A 20,751-nucleotide genomic window follows, 5' to 3' on the forward strand; every position below is an offset into this window, starting at 1 on the left:
TTCTGTAGTTAATATGTTAGACTACTTAACAAGAGAAATGTTTCTAATGATTTCTGTCCTCATTTTCAGTTTCTACTGAAAGAAAGGCATCTGAAGATGTTTCTAAGGATTCTTAAAGGTATATTGACCTTCCCAGCATGCCATATCCTTTCTGACTTCATCTTCCCTTTTTTGCACCTATTTGCATTTACAGCCTATTGAAACTTTGCACATATATTGCAGTTGTGATTTCACTTTCCCATCCTTGCATGAAAATGGCATAAGAACTTACCATACTTGATGTTTCTTTTTTACTAAAGAATCATGACAGTTCCATCAATATCTTTCCAATGCTGGAGGTAGCACAATTTTACTATATCAATGATGTAATTATTTATTGACTCATATCCTGAGCTATATAAAATGAATTGAATCCTTTGGACCTGGGGGAGAACCCAATTTCCTCAACTGAGCTCCAGTTTTTTTATCTTAAGTGTAACACGACCAGGTGCTAATAATTTGGTATGTTCCTTTTCAGAATGGACATAGACCAGGATCAATCTTCCAATTTTTAGCACTTTTCAACTTGCCTTTAAATAGAATTGGAAGGCTGATGTCTTTCTCAGGCTGCAACTCTGCGGCTAGAGACAGAAATTACATATAAACTGGTATAAGTGATCCAAAAGTGGTTCAAATCTATAACACAACAGAAGTTCAGTGCACATAAACCACTTTCAAAATGGCCAAAATCGTTTTAAAATAAACCTGGATGGATGTAATATCAGATTTATCTGATTTAAATTATTGAACTTCTGTCCCAGATCCCCTCCAGAATCAAGTTAACTCGCAGTCCCCCAGCATCCCATGATGCTTTGCACTTCCCCTGCAAACCATCCTTGCGGAGTGGGCAGGCTAGCCTTGGTCCAAGCTGTCTGCAAGCTGTCTGCTCCAGTCCAGCAGGAAGGCATGCTCTAGCGCCTCTGGGCTTCTGGCCTGGGCCACTGCTGGCATGTGACTGCATTTCTGGAATCAAAAGTGAATGTCTGTTCACTTGTTTATCAATTCAATGTACACAGCTTAGGTTAACCTGCAAAGATTGAATCAATTCAGCCTTGGACTTTTTGGCCTTAGCCATCAAGGTAACTGAAGTACATACCCAGCTTTAATAGTAGGCATCTGTCTGTCTTGCGAGACAATAGAATTACGTTAAATAAGACAACAGTTCACTGAACATAATCCCCACTTGAAAGATAAAGTGAAGCTAGAGTGACCTCTCCAGGGTGCAAAAAGTCTGGGCAGTGTATATGGAGATGCTGAGCTACCCACACACCAGTGTCCTTCTCTCAGCCTTGCTGGTTTAATCCAAAGGAAAAGAAGGTGCCAATACATTTCCTTTAAGTCCTTCTAAAACAGTGGAATTACTCATGCTTAAAGTTTGGTATTCACTCAAGTTTGCCTTTTATGGCTTTCAAAATCAAAGATTTTGTCCAAGTGTTACCATTCTGTGTGACTATACCTTCCTAAAGGAGAATATAAGATGTTGGTATGAACCTATAAAAATCTGTTGCTTGCAAGATCTCTTCCACTAAAATCAGTGTTTATAACAAAAGGTAACATTAAAAAAAAATAGAAACTAAGTAGAAAAACTCAACTCAGGAGTTCACTTCTTTTCAAATGTTTTTCCATCTAAGCTGTAAAAAGAAGAGGGAAGTAGAACAGAAATTAATCTGTTGTTTACCAAAGATCTGTAAATATATGTGTGCATGCATGCATACACATAGCATGTATTTACACAACATAATGAAAAACATGCCTCTCATTTTTGTTTGCTCCTTGCTTGTTCTATCACACAAATAAATGAAAAATCACTTGACCACTTTCAGCTTCCTATGATGAAAAAGCAAATATTGTTTTGTATTGTGTTAATAAAGTGACCGTGTGTCCTGGTTTTGTAAATTATATACTAGGAACTTCTTTTGGGACACATGAAATATCCTGGGCTTTTGCTTCATTCATTAAAACTTTTTTTTTACAATAATTATAAAATGTTTGGTTGAGATTCAGGGGTCCACACAATGTTAGCATTGTTATGTGTGCAAGCATGATTTGCAAGATAAACTATGAGTTTTCAAATAAGAATCCATAGTGTTAAAAGCATTCTGACCTGTTGTAGTCTTCCTGTATTCTTTGCAATAGAAGAATTTCTCTATTACCTTTTTGTAATAAAAAATGGTTGAAAACAAAGCTGATCTTTTCCAATCTTGAACTGAGATCTTTTTTAACTGGAATCCAATTTTGAATCTATTGAGAAGGGCCTCAAATCTATCAAGGGTTGCCTCAGCTCTAAAGAGGCAAGAACCACTGCAATAAATACATCCAGTGTGTCAAGATAAGACCATTCAGAACACTAAGTTACTAGGAAATAGCTTCCAATCTGGAAAACGTAAATGTGATTCTGTTGAACTGGATGGTGACAGTAATGGAACTGATACAGATCTAAAGGATAGAGAACTTTTGCTTCATATATAAATATTCTGCAGCCCGGCCATTGTTGCTACAAGTGTCCCAGGTTTTGATTTTAAAAGGAGTGTATATAGAGGTTGTGATGCTTATTCCCCTACATATAGGATAAAAACAAACATTGAATGAATTTAAAGGAGCATAGTAAATCTGAGGTTTAGGAGAAGGTTCTGACATGTTGCTGTCAACCAGAATATGGGTGCCCAATACTGCTGCTTACCGTGTGATTCCACTCTGAAATGTGACTTTGTAAAAAATATCACTAGCATCATGCAGGTCTAAGTACAGGGTTTCTCAGGCACCTCTAGATATTCAGGTAAATGTGTGATAGGATCTGTTGCGTGATCCATACAGTTGTGCCTCCTGCCATGCCACACGTGCATGGTAGGAGGTGTAATTGTGGGAACCAGCATGGAATTCAATCATGCCTTCTTGCCAGTGCAGGGGGAGCCTAGGATTGTGATCCTGGGTTGTTTCTGCACTGGCAATTAGCAAGCTCCCATAGCTGGGAGCCCCATGTTGCCATAGCTGGGATTCCCACAGCTGATGGGGTTCCCAGCTGCAGGGGGACATGTGGCCACATGTTTAATTAAAGACATGATAAGGAAGAGTCACAAAGTTATTACATTTTTGTGGAATAACTTTGTGGCTTATTCCTTGTTTTATCATGCCATTAATTGATTGAACATGCGGCTGTGTCACAGCCTAAGACGTGATTATCCGGTTGATGACATCTTAAGTGTAATGTGTAGACGGGGCTTCAGTAATTTCACATTTGAGCCTGATAGGTTACTACTAATAAGCTGCCCCTTCTCCCCCGCAATTGCCAGTGCTGCAAATGTCTCCGAGCAGCGGTGGTCTACAGTCCATGGGCCAGATCCGGCCCATGGTGTCATGTCATCCAGACTGCAGGCCCTCCTGTGAAATTTTCAGATAGTAGGGAGCCCTGTGGGCCTGTGTGCTAGATTGGGTATACAGGACAGTATGGGGTCCAATCCTGCTGTGAGCAGGGGGAGTGTGAGGCCTGATCCTAGTGAGTGGGGCTGGGCAGAAGCAGCACAGGGCACCAGAGCCAGATGTTGGCATGTGGGGCCAAATCCAGCTCACAGATTGGCCCCATGCCACTCTTTTCACTCCTAGTGCCAAAAGATTGAACACAACTGGCATAGAGGATTTAAAAATTTGGGGGCATGTCTACAAGTGCAGTTAATGTGCCTGATTTTTCTGCGCAGAAAATTCAGGTGCATTAAACTGCACCCAGGCACACATCTGAACATGTACCTACCAGGAGCAAATTTGCTCCCAACAGGAGCAATTCAGTCCAGGGCTGCTCCTGTCCCACTCTTCCCCCCTTCAGCAGCCAGAGGGAGCTTCAGGCTCCCCCGGGTGCCAGTCCTGGGCTGGCAGGGGGCACAGGGGTCAGGTCTGGGGGGCAGGGGGAGCTGTCCCAGCTTCAGGGCTGCTCTCAACCCTGCAGAGATCAGGGCTGGCCCCAATTACACAGCTAGGAGGGACCTGCCCCAGAGCTGGGACAGCTACCCCTGCCCCACAGAGACTGGGGCTTAGCCAGCCAGGCAGAAGTTGTGGCCCCCTGCTGCACGTGAGCTTTGGCACATTAGTTAATACACCATTTTTCTAGCACTTGTATGTATTGGTACTAGCAAACAGTGCGTTAGACTAATTTAATGCACAGTAATTAATGTAGATGGTGATGCTTTACTACGCATTAGATTAGCTGAATGAAAAGTAAAGCATCTTGTATAGACACACCCAGACAGAGTTTTTCTGGCTTAGACAGAACTATCAACAACAGTTAACACTTTTTTAGTGTATACTCTGTAGGTTGTGAGATTTTAAAGGAAAGATCAGTTTATGTGACTAGTGCACTTGTTGATATCTTCAAAATAAGAAATCACAAGGACTGCAACACCACCATCCTTCACTAGTATCATTAACCTGTCATGTGGGCTTGGATCATAAAGGAAATTAACTCATGAATAAAGTTGTTCATTTAAGTAATAAATAAAAGACAATGGGGCAAGTTGCATGGGGTTACATTTAATGCCTGACCCAATAAATACATACTAGCTTTCAAAATAAGTTGGCATGGAGTTGCAGTGTCAGGTCTTAAGTATGTTTTATCCAATTAAAGAGATATTACAAAATGAATTCTCAGTAGTTAATGCACAATACCTTTGCTATATTTGTTCATCCATTTAGAATCCTGTTCTATGACTAAAAATAACCCTTTGCTTGTATACACATTTTGTCCCTGTAAGTCTTTAGTTCAGTGCTTCTCAACCAGGGTTATGTGAGTTCATTTTAAGGATGCCACAGAATGCCACACAATATTAGCACTGTTAGGTGTGGAAACACCTAAATGTGTTTCACAAAATAGGAATCAGAAGTGTAACAAACCTTCTGACTTGTTGTGGTCTTTCGGAGTTCTTTGCAACAGAAAAAATGACTGTATTATTTGTCCACAGTCAAAAACGAGTGAAAGGTAAGAGCTGCATTTTCCAAGGGTGGCCTGTATCTAAGATTTAGAACCAGTATTTTAGCCTGTCATAAATCCTTAGTGCAGCTAATTTCTGCCTGTTGCATGAAGTACCATATTATTGTCTGGCATATTGGTTTATATCAGCTAGCTAAATTAAAACACATTGTACTTCTGACAGTACAATGTGTAGAGGGAAAGTGATGCCATATCAGGTTTATTACTATTAAGCATAAGTTGTCATTTTCTCTCCAAAATGTCATCATCTTTTATTTTTGTTCTCTTTCCAGGGAGCAACAGAGAAGACTTCTGAAGAGTGTCACAGGAATATTTATGACAATCAACCAGCTAATTTATGTTGTAAAACCTAATGTTCTTTCTTGGAGATGTAAAACAAACCTTACAGGTGGTCATGCTAAAACTGCTTGTCAGAATTAGCATTTTTATATTTTCACTAGTATTCATTTATTACAACAGGCAACCTCAGAAGATTTAGGTTTGCCAGAGAGAAATAAGCTACTCTAGTGGGAAAACTTATTTCTAAAACAGAGATATAGTGGGTGCACCTACATGTTCATTAATGTGCTTTTGCTAATGTGCATTAAATTTAGTTCCTCCATTGTGAGGTGCTAGATAAAGGTGCATTGGCCTATTTTAATGTGCATTAGCAAAAATACACTGATTTTTGTGATGCTTTAAGGAGCATTAAAATAGGCTAATGAGCATTAAAGAGCACATGTAGACGCACCCAGTATAATGTAATACAGAACCAAGACCCAGATAGTATATATCAAATCCACTTGTCAAGAAAAAGAATAGATTTAATTACCAGTACATATAGGTCAAGTAGGTTCTAGAAAATTTTAAAAATCTAAATCTAGGAATTTATGTTGACTTTCTACCGTTTTCCAGGCTGTGATGGGTGATAACATTGTAACATCCCATACTAGCAAGATGCTGCCCCAGACAATCATAGCAAAATTACAGAGAAGTTTGAAAAACACACATAAAACTATAAAATTAAGCAATATAGTAAGGTATTGTCAGTGATGATCATTTTAAGGCTGGGCCAGATGTAATATATATAGAATCTCTTATATATAGAAAATGTGAATCCTAAGGTAGAACCAATATTTCTTCTCTAAAGCTGATGGAGAACTTTGAAAAGAAAATGACAGTAGTATAAGTGACATGTGGAATTCTTCCTACTAGTTATTCACAAAAATGCATTCACTCTTCCTCAACTCTTAAAGCAAATTGCAATATTCTCAAGGAGAAAATGTAGTGTATTTCTCAGATTAAGAATAACCTGCATAATTCTGCAGAAGCAAATTTAGGTTCCTGAACTTTTATCATCCATATTACAGCCTTTTACTTGAAAAATATTGCTACTGTGAAAACCCCCCACCAAATATCACTGCAAGCAAAGCTACCTTGAATAAAACCTTACCACAGAATTTCTATGGCTGTGAATCTGTATCTTTAGTTATCTGGAATATTAAACATGACATGCTGTATAAAGTATTTTAACCATTTAGGATCAAATCCTGTCCCACTTATAAGATATCTAAATAACAGCTAGACATCTAAGTAGGACCCTACTTCACCCTATTCAAGTCCCTGAAGAAACATTAATGTGTAGACTTTTGTAATATACCTTTACTTTAACCTTAAGACTAAGCCATTAAAAGTAACACAGAAGAGGACGACCCACCTTTCTTTTGCATTAATGAGTTTTTAGAGATGTGAATAGGATAGAATTGCATTTATATGCCTAAATTCCATTTACACACTCAATAGGTGGGATATGATCTGGCCCTAAATTTGCTATCCCCTATTTTTCATTCATTCCCAATGCAATACATTCTTTACACTTTTATTTTCCATAAATTCTACAGTGTCCTACACTTCTATGTATACCTGATTAGTGCCTAACTTGATGGTATAACACAGTGCCAGTCTCAATCTGTTACCTATTGTTTATATTATACCAAATATAAGTTACCTGCATAAGCATTAAGTGTATAATCTATTTAAGGGTAGGGCATATTTCAGCCATAGTGTTTACATTGAAATTTAATTGTACTCTGGGAACTGCATAGTAAATGTCACTCTGCTTTCTAACTAACTGTCACTCCCTGTTTTTTAACTGTCTTAGTGAAACTATCAAAGAGTTGCTACTAAAAGGCTTGAAAGCCAGTTCTTCGGCTGGTAATACCCATTGGGTGCATCTACATGTGCAATTAATGTACCTGGATTTTCTGCACAGAAAATTTAAGACACAACTAAACTGTGGCCCTGCATGCATCTGAACATGCACCTGTAGGGAGCTAATTTGCTCCTGACAACTGCCCTCCTGCAGCAGCTAGAGGGAGCTTCAGGTGCCCCTGGGTGCTGGCTGCAGGCTGATAGGGGGCACAGGGGCTGGGTCTGATTTCCACATGGCTGAGCGAGCTGTCCTTTCTGCTGGGCAGCTGCTTTCCAGCCACATGGAGATCAGGACACATCCTGGACATTTTCTGGAATTTGCTGTCACAATTGCGAAACAGATATCAGGCTTCAAGGAAAAAGGTGCCCTTAGAATAGAGCCTCAATCTAACCAGTGGTTAAGGTTTCCAGAGGCTTTTTAACCACTGAAACTAAACAAGACTAACTCTCTCAGCTGGCACAGCTTATGAACTGAGACAGGTGGGGCGGGTGAGTGTCAGGCAGGGCGTGCCCTGGCACAGCTGGGGACAGCAGGGCCACGCGGGGATTCTTTACCGCTGCTCGCCTCTGTTCCCTGCTGCCCTGCTTCCCCCCACACGACCCGGCGCTGCAGGGAGTGGAAGAGCTGTGTGGAAAACGTCCTTGCCACTTCTTGCCCCCACGCTGCCCTGGCCATGTGTCCCCTGCACACAGGCTGCTATGAGGGCAGCAGCACGGGGCTGCACTCCTCAAAGTAGCGGCAGGTGCAGGAAGCCCACAGGCTGTGCCTGCCCCAGGTACAAATCTGGGGGTACAGGTCTCCCCTGCCCCCCAGGAGTGCACACAGCAGCGAGGAATGGACCCTCCCCCTCCCCCAGATGAGACACCTGTGGCCCCATCCTGCTCCCCGCTAGGGACCTGCTCAGCCCCAAGCCCCACCTAGCTGGGCAGCAGCCCTAGCCCTGCCCAGCTCCCTCCCTACAGGGGCCTCAATCCCCCTTTCCATTTACCTGCTGAAGCTGCTCTGCAGGTTGCCTGGGGCCACATGCATGTCTCTGCATGTGGCGCCCCTTGTCTTTCCACCTTCCTTCCAACAGCTCTTTACCCACGCTGGGGCATCAGTATAGGCACCCTGCTGCCCTCTTAAACAAGTGGTTATTGCACTTCATTCTAACTGTTCAAGTGTTTCTACTGCTCATGTACCACTCAGGAGGTAAGGAGATTGCCCTGCCCTGAGGTGCTTACTGCACATACTCAACTTTTTGTTGTGTATGCATAGTGCACAAGCATAATCATGACACTGATCATGTCATTTTGAAACTGGTGGGGTGGTGCCTGAGCACCCCATATTGACCAGCTGCCACTGTGTCTCAGTGTAGTATGTACATCTGCTTCATATCATAGCTATTTTTTAATGTTTCCACAGTGTTTCTGTGACTCATACAAGGAAAAAAACCAGGGCTATGTGCTAAGCTGCTGCCGAATGCATCTACACATGTAATTAATGTGCCTGAATAAACTCTGGCACAGTTTGCAGTGGAGTTTATCGCTCCCAGGTGCAGCATTTCCATGTGTGCCCGGGACTGCAGCACGTTGAGCCGGGGCAGCACAGCCCTGGCTGGCAGGAAGCCCAGGGGATTAGCCTGCCAGCCCAGAGCGGCTCTGCCCCGGCTCAAGGTGCTGTGGAGGGCTGGCTAAGGCATGAGAATGCTGACTGCAGAGCTGACTGGCAGGCAGCCCTGCCTTATAGCACCTTTGTGCCCCAGCCAGCTCCAGTCACCATCTGCACATGGGTTGCAGTACACTAAATAACTCTGCTGTAGGATAGTACTTGTGTCAGGTTATACTATCCTACAGCGGAGTTAATTTGTTTACTGCAGTCTAATAGCACTGCACATGTAGACAGTGATGCTTTACTGTGGAGCCTAACTGGTCAACTCTGCAGTAAAGCGCATGTGTAGATGCCTCTACTGAGACTAAATTTTATCACAGTTGGCTGCCTATGAAAGCATTTGGATATCTATGGCTTGAGCAGCAGTAATACCCTGTCATGTGGATAGTAGCATTACACATTGGGGGTGTACCTACACAAGATGCTGACTGCGTAGTAGCCGAATAATACTGCATCACAGCACAGACAGTGCTAATATGCTACTCTGCAGTATTATTTGGCAACTGTGCAGTAGCGTCACTTAAACGATGTTTGCTCGCACTGTTGCACAATAACTCCACAATAACTTGCTAATACAAGTACTAAATAAATGCATGGTAGCCACTATGCAGTAGTGTCTCATGTAGGTGCACCCAAATAACAGCAAATTGCAACATGCAGATATTTCAAAGACGTTTCAGAAGTTCAGTGCAGGACACATCTATCCTGCTCAATTTTGTGTCACTTATTATAACAATAATTAGTGTTTCTAATTGGAAGAGTTAAAAACAAAGTAGGGTAAGTGAATGGGGAAATGGAGGCAGAGATTAATTAAGAGGTCCCAAGTACAAACTAGTAGAGCGGAGAATGACTCCTGTTCAGGGTCCTATTAGATGGATCATGTTTGCAGAGAAGGGTGCCTATCAATCTTGGAACAATGAAAGTGAGCATTAGTGTAATGCTTAGTCAGCAAGTGAAGCTAAGACTGGGTAAAGGGCTTTTCTTATTGTATTCCAGTAAATTTTGATGACAAGTATGACATAACACATTTGGAGATAAATTAAGGCCTTTTTCACTGTCAGCAGGAGGCAGTGCTCCTAGGAACTGTGACATTTGACATTTGCTCTCTTCAAAACTGTTAAAAATAGTGTGATTATTTGATACTGAACAAATTCTAAAAGGGAAAAAATGCTCTTCCTGGGAATCCTGTGGTGACTGCACAACAGACTGGGACTGGGAACTGAAGACCCTTGAGACAAAAAGGGGATGAGAAGCTAGTTGAGAGCCAGAAGGAATGAACAGACACTAGCTAGACAAGGAGACTGAGACTCCAGAGTGGTTAGATTTGCTACACAAGGTCCTGGGATGAGAAATCATAGGAGTGATAAGTGAGATTGACTAGAGAGGAGAACGAGACAGGAACTCCCATCCAGTGGTTAGGGAACAATAGAGCTGGGACAAAGACCCACTGGAGGAGATGGAACAGAAGAGACTGTGCCCAACAGAATATACTACTTTGCAGGGCCTGGAAATGTACCTAAGATTCCTTTCACCATTCCTCTGCTATCAGCAAATATTCATGAAACTCAAAAGCAAAGTGTCCCTTCCCTCTAGTGCTGTTCCCTGTGGAGCATGACAACATACCATGACTAGCAGCTCTGGCGACAAAATCAATGTAGCAGATACAAAGATTCCAACCATGATGATGACCCATGTTGGTGTCAATAAATTGTATTATGGAACTTCTGTTTGTTTGCTCTCCCCCTCCTCCTCCAACCTAGGAAATTAACCAGAATTATACATTAGTAAGGTTGCAAAATCAAGCACTCAAGTTAGGAAATGACAAAATTAAACTGGCCTGAGCAATGTTAAGTGAGATACCCTGTAGGTAGGCTAATCTTTAATTACATGATCACATCATAGTTTTTCCACAGGTCCTATCATGCTGCATTCAGTGCTTGAGATAGAACTGCTCTGGACATGAATCAGAGCTAGGTAGTACAGAAGTCTCTTGTTTGTAGGCTTCCTGCTTCATTTGTTGCAGAAGTTGGAAGATGTACAGAGGATGAGGGAGGGGTTTACAAGAGGGATGTTGGTCCCATGGTTAAAGCAGTTGAACATTTCATAGTTTCACAGTTGTTAGGGGCTTGAATGGACCTTACAGATTATCGGGTCCAGCCCCCCTGCACTTGGGTAGGAAAGACTGCTGGGGTCACATGACCCCAGCAAGATGGGCATCAAGACACTTTTTGAAGATTGCCAGGGTGGATGACTGTGCTACCTCGGGGAGGGGGGGGGGGGGGGGGGGGGGGGGAGCCTGTTCCAAACCCTCAGCACTTGACTTGTAAAGATTTTCCTTATATCTAGCCTAAAATGACTTTCAATCAGTTTGTGCCCATTATTTCTTGCCCTCCTCTGGGGGGCCTTGGTGAATACTGTAGATGCTCTCCCAGTACCTGATATACATTCCTGATGTACTTGTAGCCTGGTACTGAGTCCCCTCTAAGTATTCTCTTCTCCAGGCTGAATGGTCACAAGTCTTTCAGACTCTCCTTGTATGACCTAGTCTCAAGGCCTCTAATCATGTGTGTAGCCCTCCTTTGAACTCTCTTGAACTTCTCCACATCCTTCTTAAATTGTGGTGCCCAGAACTGGATGCAGTACTCCAGCTGTGGCCTCACCAATGCCGAGTGGAGTAGGAGGATGACATTCTTAGCCCTGCTCAAGATGTTCTTGAGGAGAACTGAATTTCTGCTACTCCTACCACACCCCACCACATTTCCTTCCTCTTCTGATTTTTTTTTTGTTGGGAAATAAGATGGGTGTCAACATCTTAAACTACATAACTATTTTAGAACTATAGTAGAGCTAAAATGAGGATATTGTTAAACTGTCATGAGCTAATGACTGCTACTTCTTTGATCTCTACACAGTTGTACAAGTGGTTGCAACTACTTTGCTTGCTGGTTCTGCTGCTAACTTTGGTTATTGATGGTTATGCCTGTTGCTGCCTAAAATGCTCCCTGAAATTTTGGAATTGAGCCCATGCTGTTCCAAAGTTCCTGCCTTAATATACCTTCAAACAAAGAAATGCTGTCATGCTGAACATGGGACCTTGCTTTACTTGGCATATAAATTACTTTTCCTGGACAAAATCCCAGGTGATCAGCTTCATGTATCGATTAAATTGTTTTTAAATATCTCAAAAGCTCACTATTTTATTGATGATTATCGTTCCCGGTTCCAAATCCTCCTCAGCTCTATTAGGATGTACACGTGAACTCCGCTTTCTCATTAAGGTAGGTGGTCTATGTTGCCACAGCTTCACTGAACCAGTTCAGGTTATGTTGTTTTTAATTTGAATCAGCAAGAAATTTTTTGCATTAGCTGCAGTTCCATAATTTTGTAAAACAGGGGAAATGATTTAGGAATGCACTGAAAAAAGCAAGTTGTAAAAAAGAAAGCATAAGCATATGTTATGTATGCAATTTATAACCAAAAAAGAAGTCTCCAGAAAAGGTCTTTTCCTCTAAAGCTGTAATTATGAAAAAGTGTGTGACACTATGGACTGTGAAAGTTCCTTTTTTTTTCTCCTAGTGGAGCCTTTCTATGTCTAGTATGATTGTAGTTTTCTGCTTCTAAAAAATATCAGCCTATGTTCTTTTTCAGTGTTTTTTAACAGTGTTTTCTCTGTTTGGATTAATTTAACACCATTAACTGCTGGGTTTGTGTGTATTGACGCTATCAAACAGAAGAGGGCACTAAGTCAAAGGCAGCAAGGTTGCTGAACACTAGCACACAGAGCACCCATCTAGTACAGGAAAAAAACTAACAAACTAAAGCTAAACAGTAAAGGGAGAAATTAATCATTTTATGTTTTCCCTAGAGAAAATTGGTTTGATTTTTTGAAGCTTAATTACAGTTTGAAGGGAATGCAAATCAGAGAGCTCCTTTTCCTTCTGCACTTGTAGAGGGCAATGAATTTTCAATGCAAATTGTTTGGTCTTGAATTTGTTATGCTTATGATGAGAGGCAAACCATATTGTAAGTAATTTTTCAGGACTTAACTAAATGTTGAGTTATGAACAAAACGGGACTAGATCTGAACCATCTTGCTTTTAGCTTAAGTGACTAACAAGGTTTGGCCAAATCAAAATCACCCTAATCTTGCCACCTTTTGCATGAAACTGATTGAGGCAGGCTTGATTTAACGTGATTAACAGAAGATAGAGACTACATGCAGTTGTCTAACTATAATAGCAAACAGATGAGACAATAGATTTACTGTAACATTTGGCCTTAATTGTTACTGAAGTCCCCTTGTACTAACAAGGAAAAGTTTTAATAGTTATTCTGAATCAAATAATGTTTGCCTTGCAGTGTTTTCTTTTCAGGATTTCATTTTCTGTGCTAACTGTGTGGTATGTTTCACTTTTGTACGGTCCAGATCTGAGTACAGTCCAAGCCATTTACCAATTTCCATAAGTCTGAAACTTGAATATATTATAGAAGAGATGTAATGCATCATCTTATGTTCCCCAAATGGTTCTAATTTGGAATTCTTTCATCTAAAATATAGAAACATGCCAAGAATACAGGGCTGCAGCCTTCTCTTAACTGCATCCACATGGCACGCATCTCAGAAACAGCATAATGTTACTTGAGAGCCAAATTATTATGGCAGCACTAACCTGTATCCACTAGCAATGTTCCTAAAGATTTTCCCCATGTAAAACCTATCCCTCATTGCCCCTGCTTGTTGGGAGGAGGGAGCAGAAATTGGGTACGGGTACAGATCGTTAGTGTTCTCTTTTTGTGATGACAGAACTAGGTGGCAATATTAGAGAGAGAATCTGTGCCAGTGGGTGTAAAATTGTATCATTCAGATTTATGATATTTAACGTTATACACAAACAGTAACTGTTCAGATTGTAGTTACTTTGCAAAATGGTCAGTTTTATCTTTTTGTTATCAGTTTCTGGGGTATTGAGTATACTCTCTGTGGGAAAAAAACCTTAAATAGATCAAGTAAATAAACAAAACATGATTCAAATGATCCTTAGTCACCCAAGAGCACTGACAGATTTTCAGGTAAGCAAAAATGGAAAAGAAAATGGAAAAGAAAAATAATCCCCAGTAGATAATATCTTTCCTGTTTATAGAGGCTGGCTACCTCAATTATGTTTAAAACACCATGACTGTCTTATAATCCATCTGTTGCTTTTAGCAAGCAAATTTTGGAATTTTTATTCATTTCTAGTATTATTTTTGGCTAATTTTTATGCTTGTACTTTCCCCAGAGAATCTGCTTGTATAGGTAATTAAATTGTGATTAATATACATTTGGGCCAGTATCAGTTGTTTCATAAGGAATGAAACAAATACAAACGTTTAAAGATAATACTCAGAAAAGTTCTTTTAAACGGGCGTATTCCCTTGTGTGTATCCTGTATTCCCAAGTTGTGTGCAACCACACACCAAAAACCTGTTTATCTGACTGAAGTAAATAGCGGGAAGCAAAAGCAGGTTCGTTTTATTTAGTGAAAATCCCTGTAAAAAGCCTTCCATTTGCAGGTTATTTTAGAAATTGTTGCTATTAATGTTCTCTTGAACAAAAAGGCCTCCCACTGTGGGACCCTCATGAACATGAAATACACATCACGCAAGTCTACCCTATTGCACAAATAAATACATATGCCTAAATAATTAGTATTACTTCATAAAGAGTGATTTACACAGGAGAGACCAACTCAGCCAGAGGGGTTATGGGACACATTGTATCTCATTTAGTCTGTGTCATTTTTTTCCTTTAGCAGAAAGAGGATGGCAGCTAGAATTAGGTAGGCTAGCGGGGATCAACCTTTTTGGCAGGCATGCAACAATTTAGCCTCACACCCTCCCCAAGTGCCAGCCCAGTCCCTTTTCCTTGCCCGATTGGATGTAATCTTCCTTGTGTGCTCTCCCCAGTGTGCCACATGCCATGCACAGAGGCTGCCCGTGCCAGTTATGGCAAGCATGCCACAGGTTGTCTGCCCCTAAGCTAGACCATACAACGCAAGGCTACTGTATAAAGTGGTTCTGAACCATTTTTGTACCAGGACCTATTTGCAAACATCGATGGTCAGTCCTGACCCACTGCCCCCCACGCCCAGGCCCCCAGTGTGTGGGGCAGGGGGTGGGTGTGTGTGGGGTGGGGGGTGGTCACAAGCAGCCCCAAGCAACCCCTTGCAGGCTGGAACTCGACCAGACCGCTTGGGAAAAGCCACAGTTTCCCATGTTTTTCTCCTTTAAAGGAAAATCATTTTCTAAAGTTTGTTCCTGACCTTTTCATATATTCCTGCAACCCACTTCTGAGTCATGACCCATGGGTTGAGAAATGCTGGTGTATAAAACAGTATGAGTTGAATCCTCCCATATCGGGGACTGACAGATCCCCGCAGAATACCACTGAAATAACTCAGGAATAGCAGCCTTGTGGAGGCTTGTTCCCTCTTCGATGTGCTAGTTCACGGTTGAGTAAAAAGTCCTATCACAGATTGAAATGCAAAACTCTAACGCTCTTGGTTCAGGGATGATACCTTTTATTAGACCAATTAAGAAATTGCCCAAAAGTTATAAGATAATTAGTTGGTTTAATAAAAGGTATCATCTCTCATCTCCGAACCAAGAGTTTTAGAATTTTGCATTTCTTTTTGTCTCAGACCAACACAGCTACCAAAATACATCCCTATCACAAATTAAGGCACTTGTCTATTCAGGACAGTTGCACCTATTTTAAAAATGCGGTTTAAACTGACTAAAGCCTCTATGTGGACCTGTTACATCAGTTTGAAGGTGACATTTCAGCATCCCAAATAACGTAAGTTAAGCCAAAATGAGCCACTCCTGAACAAAGGGGCTTGCCCTGGGTTAACTAGATTAAGTTAACTAGGTACAATACTCTTGTGTAGACAAGCCCTTGGGCTCTGTGATGGCAGTTGGTGGACCTAACTGTCACCAACATCTGCCACCCCCCGGCAGGGGTCCAGGTTGCTGCAGACTGGCGGCAAACGGCAGAGTCTGTTAGATGCACAGTGAGGGTGGGCAGATCGATCAGAAAGGTCTTCCTGTTCCTCTCAGCTGTGGGTACAAAGTGGGACAGGGAAAGAACAGCGCATTAAATTGAAAGGGGAATGAAAGCATAATTCAAACAGGGAGAGGCAGGAAGAGAAAGGAAACATGGGAAAAGTCGAGAGAGGAAGATACGATATAAACCAATGAGACGAAGGTCGAGAAAGTCAGAAACAGCTGCACGTTGACAAGTGAGTTAGGAACAGAGGAAATCAGAATGAAACAGAGGAGCCAGCTGGTGAGAGAGTTCACGCCACAAGGTTTCATCACGAGCAGCGCTGAAGATGCTTTCATTTCCATGGCTATAAGAGCCTGCTGGCTCCAGGACCAATCTGGTGGCTATCATGAAGGAGCTACTGGAGAAGTACATATCTTATACTTCCTTTTTCTGGGTGAAGGTTTGGCTTATTGGAATTTCTTTTTCAATTGTTTTTTCCCCTTCTAGAAAAACACCTTCTAGAGGAGCTGTCCAGAAGGAGTGGGCTCAAGTTTTGGGCGAAGCCCTTAGGACTACCCTAGGAGTTAAGGGTGCACCACTTTTCTCATGATTGAACCCATTTTTCCTGGACTCATAGGTGGCCGAAGGGGGAGCTAACACGGCTTAGACACCCCCCCCAACCCCCCCCCAAAAAAAAAAAAATACAGGGCAGCAGTAGGGCCTCAAGGTAGGGCTGCAAGGAAGCCTAGCTGAGGGCTTCTGGCAACTGCAGCAGAGGTGGCGCAGGGAGAGGGACAGAAGCTGCCCAGCTGGCGGCATGGGACTGCCCCACATGCGGCTCATCCGGGGGACACGGCTCCTGTTGCTATGCGCACCCTGGGAGGCATGGGGGGCACACGTCTCCGATCTGTGCAGGGCAGGGCGGGCAGCTGCTGCGGGCTGTGGCCACGGATGTGCCAGGCTCTTCCCACCCTGGCGGGGGGGCTATGTTATACTGGGGGCGGGCAACGGCAGTGCTGAGAGGGAGGCTATGGGTTGGGGGGTGGCTGCAGCCACCCCAAGGTTTGCCATAGCCCCCCCCCTCCCAGTGTTACTGCTGTGTGCTCAACTCCCCCCCCCCCCCCCAATTTTTTCCCCCCTCTGGCTATGCCTAGACCCATATGAGGAAAACACTAAACAAAGAGCAAGGTGAATTGAATATGTCAAGTCAGGAATAATTAAACAGTGGACATCAAACCAAGAACAATGCATACTCTTAGTATTACATCTCTCAGTGATTCTCAACCTTTTTAGACTCAAAGTACCCTGCATTAGACTCAAAGCACCCCTTGTTATATTTAATTCACTTCTTTGAAAATTCCAGTTCTTAATATATACTTGCTTTTTAAACACACACACAAAAAAATAGAGCAATTCTTCTGTGGCAAAGAACTTAGAAAGACCGCAAGAGGTCAGAATATTTTTAACCTCATAGATTCCTATTTGAAATCCCTGGGTTTATTTTGTGAAACAGGTTTGCACACCTAACAGTGCTAACTTTGTCTAACACAATGGGGGACCCTTGAAAAGTTATTTAGGCACCCCAGGGTGCCACAGCACCCTGGCTGAGAATCACTGACCTACCTGCTAAAGGACCCATATCAAGGGCTCCAACCCCTTCCTTTATGTTTTTAATCTCTGTCTACAATAACACAATTTTTATCAGGCAACATCTAATCTTACTCCTATATCTGTTGCTTTTCCTGATATATAGGCAGAAAATAACAACCATACTGTATTTATATCTGTTATCTCCAGTCTAACCAAGACAAAGCCCTAGGAAATGTGAACTTCCCCTACCATTATCAATGTATTTTTAACTTCATATTCTTGCTCTCACAAACAGAATCTCAATTATATGTTATCACTAATAAATGCACTCCATAATGATACAAGCACTGCAATTATATAATTTCTAATAGCAAACTACATCTGACCATTTGCCTAACAAGTGTTGAATTATTTGAGAGAGTTATTTGCCAATTAATACTATAATATTTCCTTTTTAAGACTAATCAGGAATCTCAAACTTATGTAGTTAGGTTTTAAAACCTAGACACAAACACACAACTAAGCATGTACATTTGATAGTGCTTAAATTATTCATTAAAATATTCATTGTAAACCTGGTAATCAGGAATATAAAATTGCCTGTCTTGTTAAAGGACTAACAGGCTGGTTGTGTGGATAAATCTAACTGTACAGTATGTAGCCTTACTATAAATTGCCAACTATATGTATATTCTTCAGTAGTGGCCATATACACAGGCTACATTATAATTGGGGCTGATAACACTCCTATTATTAATTACAAATTCCCTCTGTGCATGTGTTTTCAGCTGCTTTAACTTTGTCAATTTTTTCCCTTTGGGGTGAAATTTTTCATGCTGAGTGTCTTTCAGATTTTCCAATCTGAAAAAATCTGCCACAATGATTTAGCTATTTAAACAAGATTAGAGAAAAATATTCAGTTTGCCCAAGAATTCTGATCCATTTTTCTTTTGAAAAGCTTTAGAACTTCCTTGACTTGGAGTGAGGTCCTGCTATTTGGAAAGCGGCCTTTATGTTACAGATATGTCTTTTGCCATCCCTGTGAAAATTTGACTATGAAGCTTGTAAAATAGTTGTTTGCCCATAAAAAGCACAGCTTGCTTTTAGCTTCTAGTATTTAAATTCCTTGTGGATTCCATCTGCATGGTGCATGCCCCAGACTGGGCTGAGGAGACTTTTCCATACAATTACAGTTTTAGGATGCTGAAGGATGTACTGACTCTGGACATATGCACTGAAAGCAGGGAGCCTGTCTTTCCTAGGTTCTTAATGCCCCCCCTGACTCTGCTGTTGCCCAAACAGCATGGAGGAAGACACCCAATACAAATACAGACAAGAGACAACAGATGGATCTGTGAAGAATTGGGAAGCGGGGGTGGGGTGTGGATGTAGATAGGACAAGGAGCTGGGTGGGCAAAAACAGAGTGGAGATCCTAGGAGAGAAAAGAGAAACTGGGATGGGGAGTGAGAGTTGCAAGGAAGGAGATAAAAATGACAAAGGGCTGGACTAGATTGACAAAGAGGTGGAGATAAGGAGATAGAGCTGGAAATTGAAAATGGATGATGAGCCCAGGGGGACCAAGAGACGGAGTCAGGGAGGATGGGTAACACATGCATATAGTGGAAAGGCTGACTATATGCCAGGATTGAGAGGAAAGGCTGAATGAAGAACTGGGAGGAAGATGAACAATAGACCCTCTGCCTATAAAGCCTATTCCCTTCCAGAGCTGGGAATGCAAACCAAGATTCCCGAGTCAAGAATCAAACCACTGCTCTGCCATCACCATATATATGAAAACCACTAAGAAAATGTGATTGTTCATGTACTGGATGACAGACACACTATTATTGTTGTGAGTTACGTTTTTAGCCCAAATGTGGTGGACCTAGAAGTTCCAACTCTGCTGATGGGTCATGTGTGTGTCAGTGTCAGCATGATACCACATGATGGAATTGTGCTGGTTTTTCAGTTTCATATAAAAAAACCTAGTATGTTATGTGCAAGGCACTGTATTAGAAGAACATCAATAAGAATGCAAAGTCAAGCACTCAAAAGTTAGGAAATGCCAGAATTAATGTTGCCTGTACACTGTTAATTCAGATCCCCAGTATGTACGATACAAATCCATAACACCTCTGCATCACTCAGTATGGACCAGCTCTAGGGATGATCACAGTTATATAGTGAAGGAGGCTATTGACAGCAAAACCCTCCTATATTTGTTGCAGAAATTGGGAGGTGTGCAATAAATCAGGTGGAGGATAGCAAAAATAGGAAAGAAGATTTCTTGATTATAGTTAGCTGAATGTTGCCCTGCTAGAGTTGATTTCTAGCCCTGTCTCTGCAACAGATTTCCTATAGACTTGTCTTTGTTGCAGAAGTAGCTCAAGTTCTCAGTTAAATTTTGCAGCTAATTCTAGTCCAGCCTACAAATAAGTATCTTCAGGAGGATTGTGGTGGTGCTTCAATTCAAGTTGTCTGGTCAATCAGGAGATATAAACACCAGTCAAACTCCACGGCTAATGGAATCAGTCCCCAGCACTAATAAACCTACTCATGTAGAGTAATCCAACTATCCTGTGCAGTGTTTTGTTATGTTGCAGCTCTCGCTTGAGCTAAACTAACCTGGGGAGTTACCAGAACTCTGTTTAACTTGAGTGCATGCAGGAGTATAACTAATGGCATTGAGGATGAAGCCGTAATTAACAAGTCACTTACATTTTCACAGTGTCTCTAATAATGTGTCCTGCATTTTCTGGGTGTCTAACTTGAGAGCCAGGGGTCTGATTTGCACAAATGCGGAACACCAACAGCTGCAGTCATCATCAATAGGAGTAGTACTTTGCCCATGTAAAGTCCTATATAGTGCTGACAGCTCTGATGCATCTCAAATACTGGGCAACCAAAATTAGTGGCTTCTTTTGACCTTAATTTATTTTTGCCTTAGTTCCCAATCTGGAAAAAGGGGACGAGATCACTCAGGCATTTGCATGGGGTGCTGAAAAAATAAGTTACTTCAGATTTGTGAAACATACCAATATTACAATGATAAGTGCCATGGAAAACACAGGAAGAAATTAATAATTTTGTATTTAGAGGAGAATTGAAGTAATATGTGGCAAATAAGACTTGGGACCACACCATGAACAAGGGGGAAGAGAAAACAAAATACTGAGTAGCTGCAAATTCAGTGAGTACTGTTCAGTCTGTGCACAGAATGTTATTAAACCAACAGTATGCCATCAACATCATAAGGCATATATGTACAGTGGGGCCAA

General features: G+C 41.7%; 1 protein-coding gene and 1 long non-coding RNA gene across 4 annotated transcripts in view; one reads left to right on the plus strand and one right to left on the minus strand.

The window, feature by feature from the left end:
* LOC106737663 (neuromodulin) overlaps positions 1–6,457 on the plus strand; it is a 42,638-nt gene extending 36,181 nt beyond the window's left edge. For all 3 annotated transcript variants that reach the window (XM_014595655.3, XM_019489768.2, XM_019489767.2), the window contains exons 6-7: positions 70–118; positions 5,287–6,457. In XM_014595655.3, coding sequence (XP_014451141.2) covers positions 70–116 — 47 coding nt within the window. In that variant the 3' untranslated portion in view covers positions 117–118; positions 5,287–6,457. The remainder of the gene's footprint in view (positions 1–69; positions 119–5,286) is intronic.
* Positions 1–20,751, minus strand: part of LOC109283673 (uncharacterized) — a 51,915-nt gene that overhangs the window by 25,797 nt on the left and 5,367 nt on the right. The window contains exon 2 of the long non-coding RNA XR_002090939.2: positions 10,479–10,611. This is a non-coding gene — a long non-coding RNA (uncharacterized LOC109283673). The remainder of the gene's footprint in view (positions 1–10,478; positions 10,612–20,751) is intronic.

Source organism: Alligator mississippiensis, chromosome 2 (assembly GCF_030867095.1).
Source record: "Alligator mississippiensis isolate rAllMis1 chromosome 2, rAllMis1, whole genome shotgun sequence".
NCBI lineage: Eukaryota > Metazoa > Chordata > Crocodylia > Alligatoridae > Alligator > Alligator mississippiensis.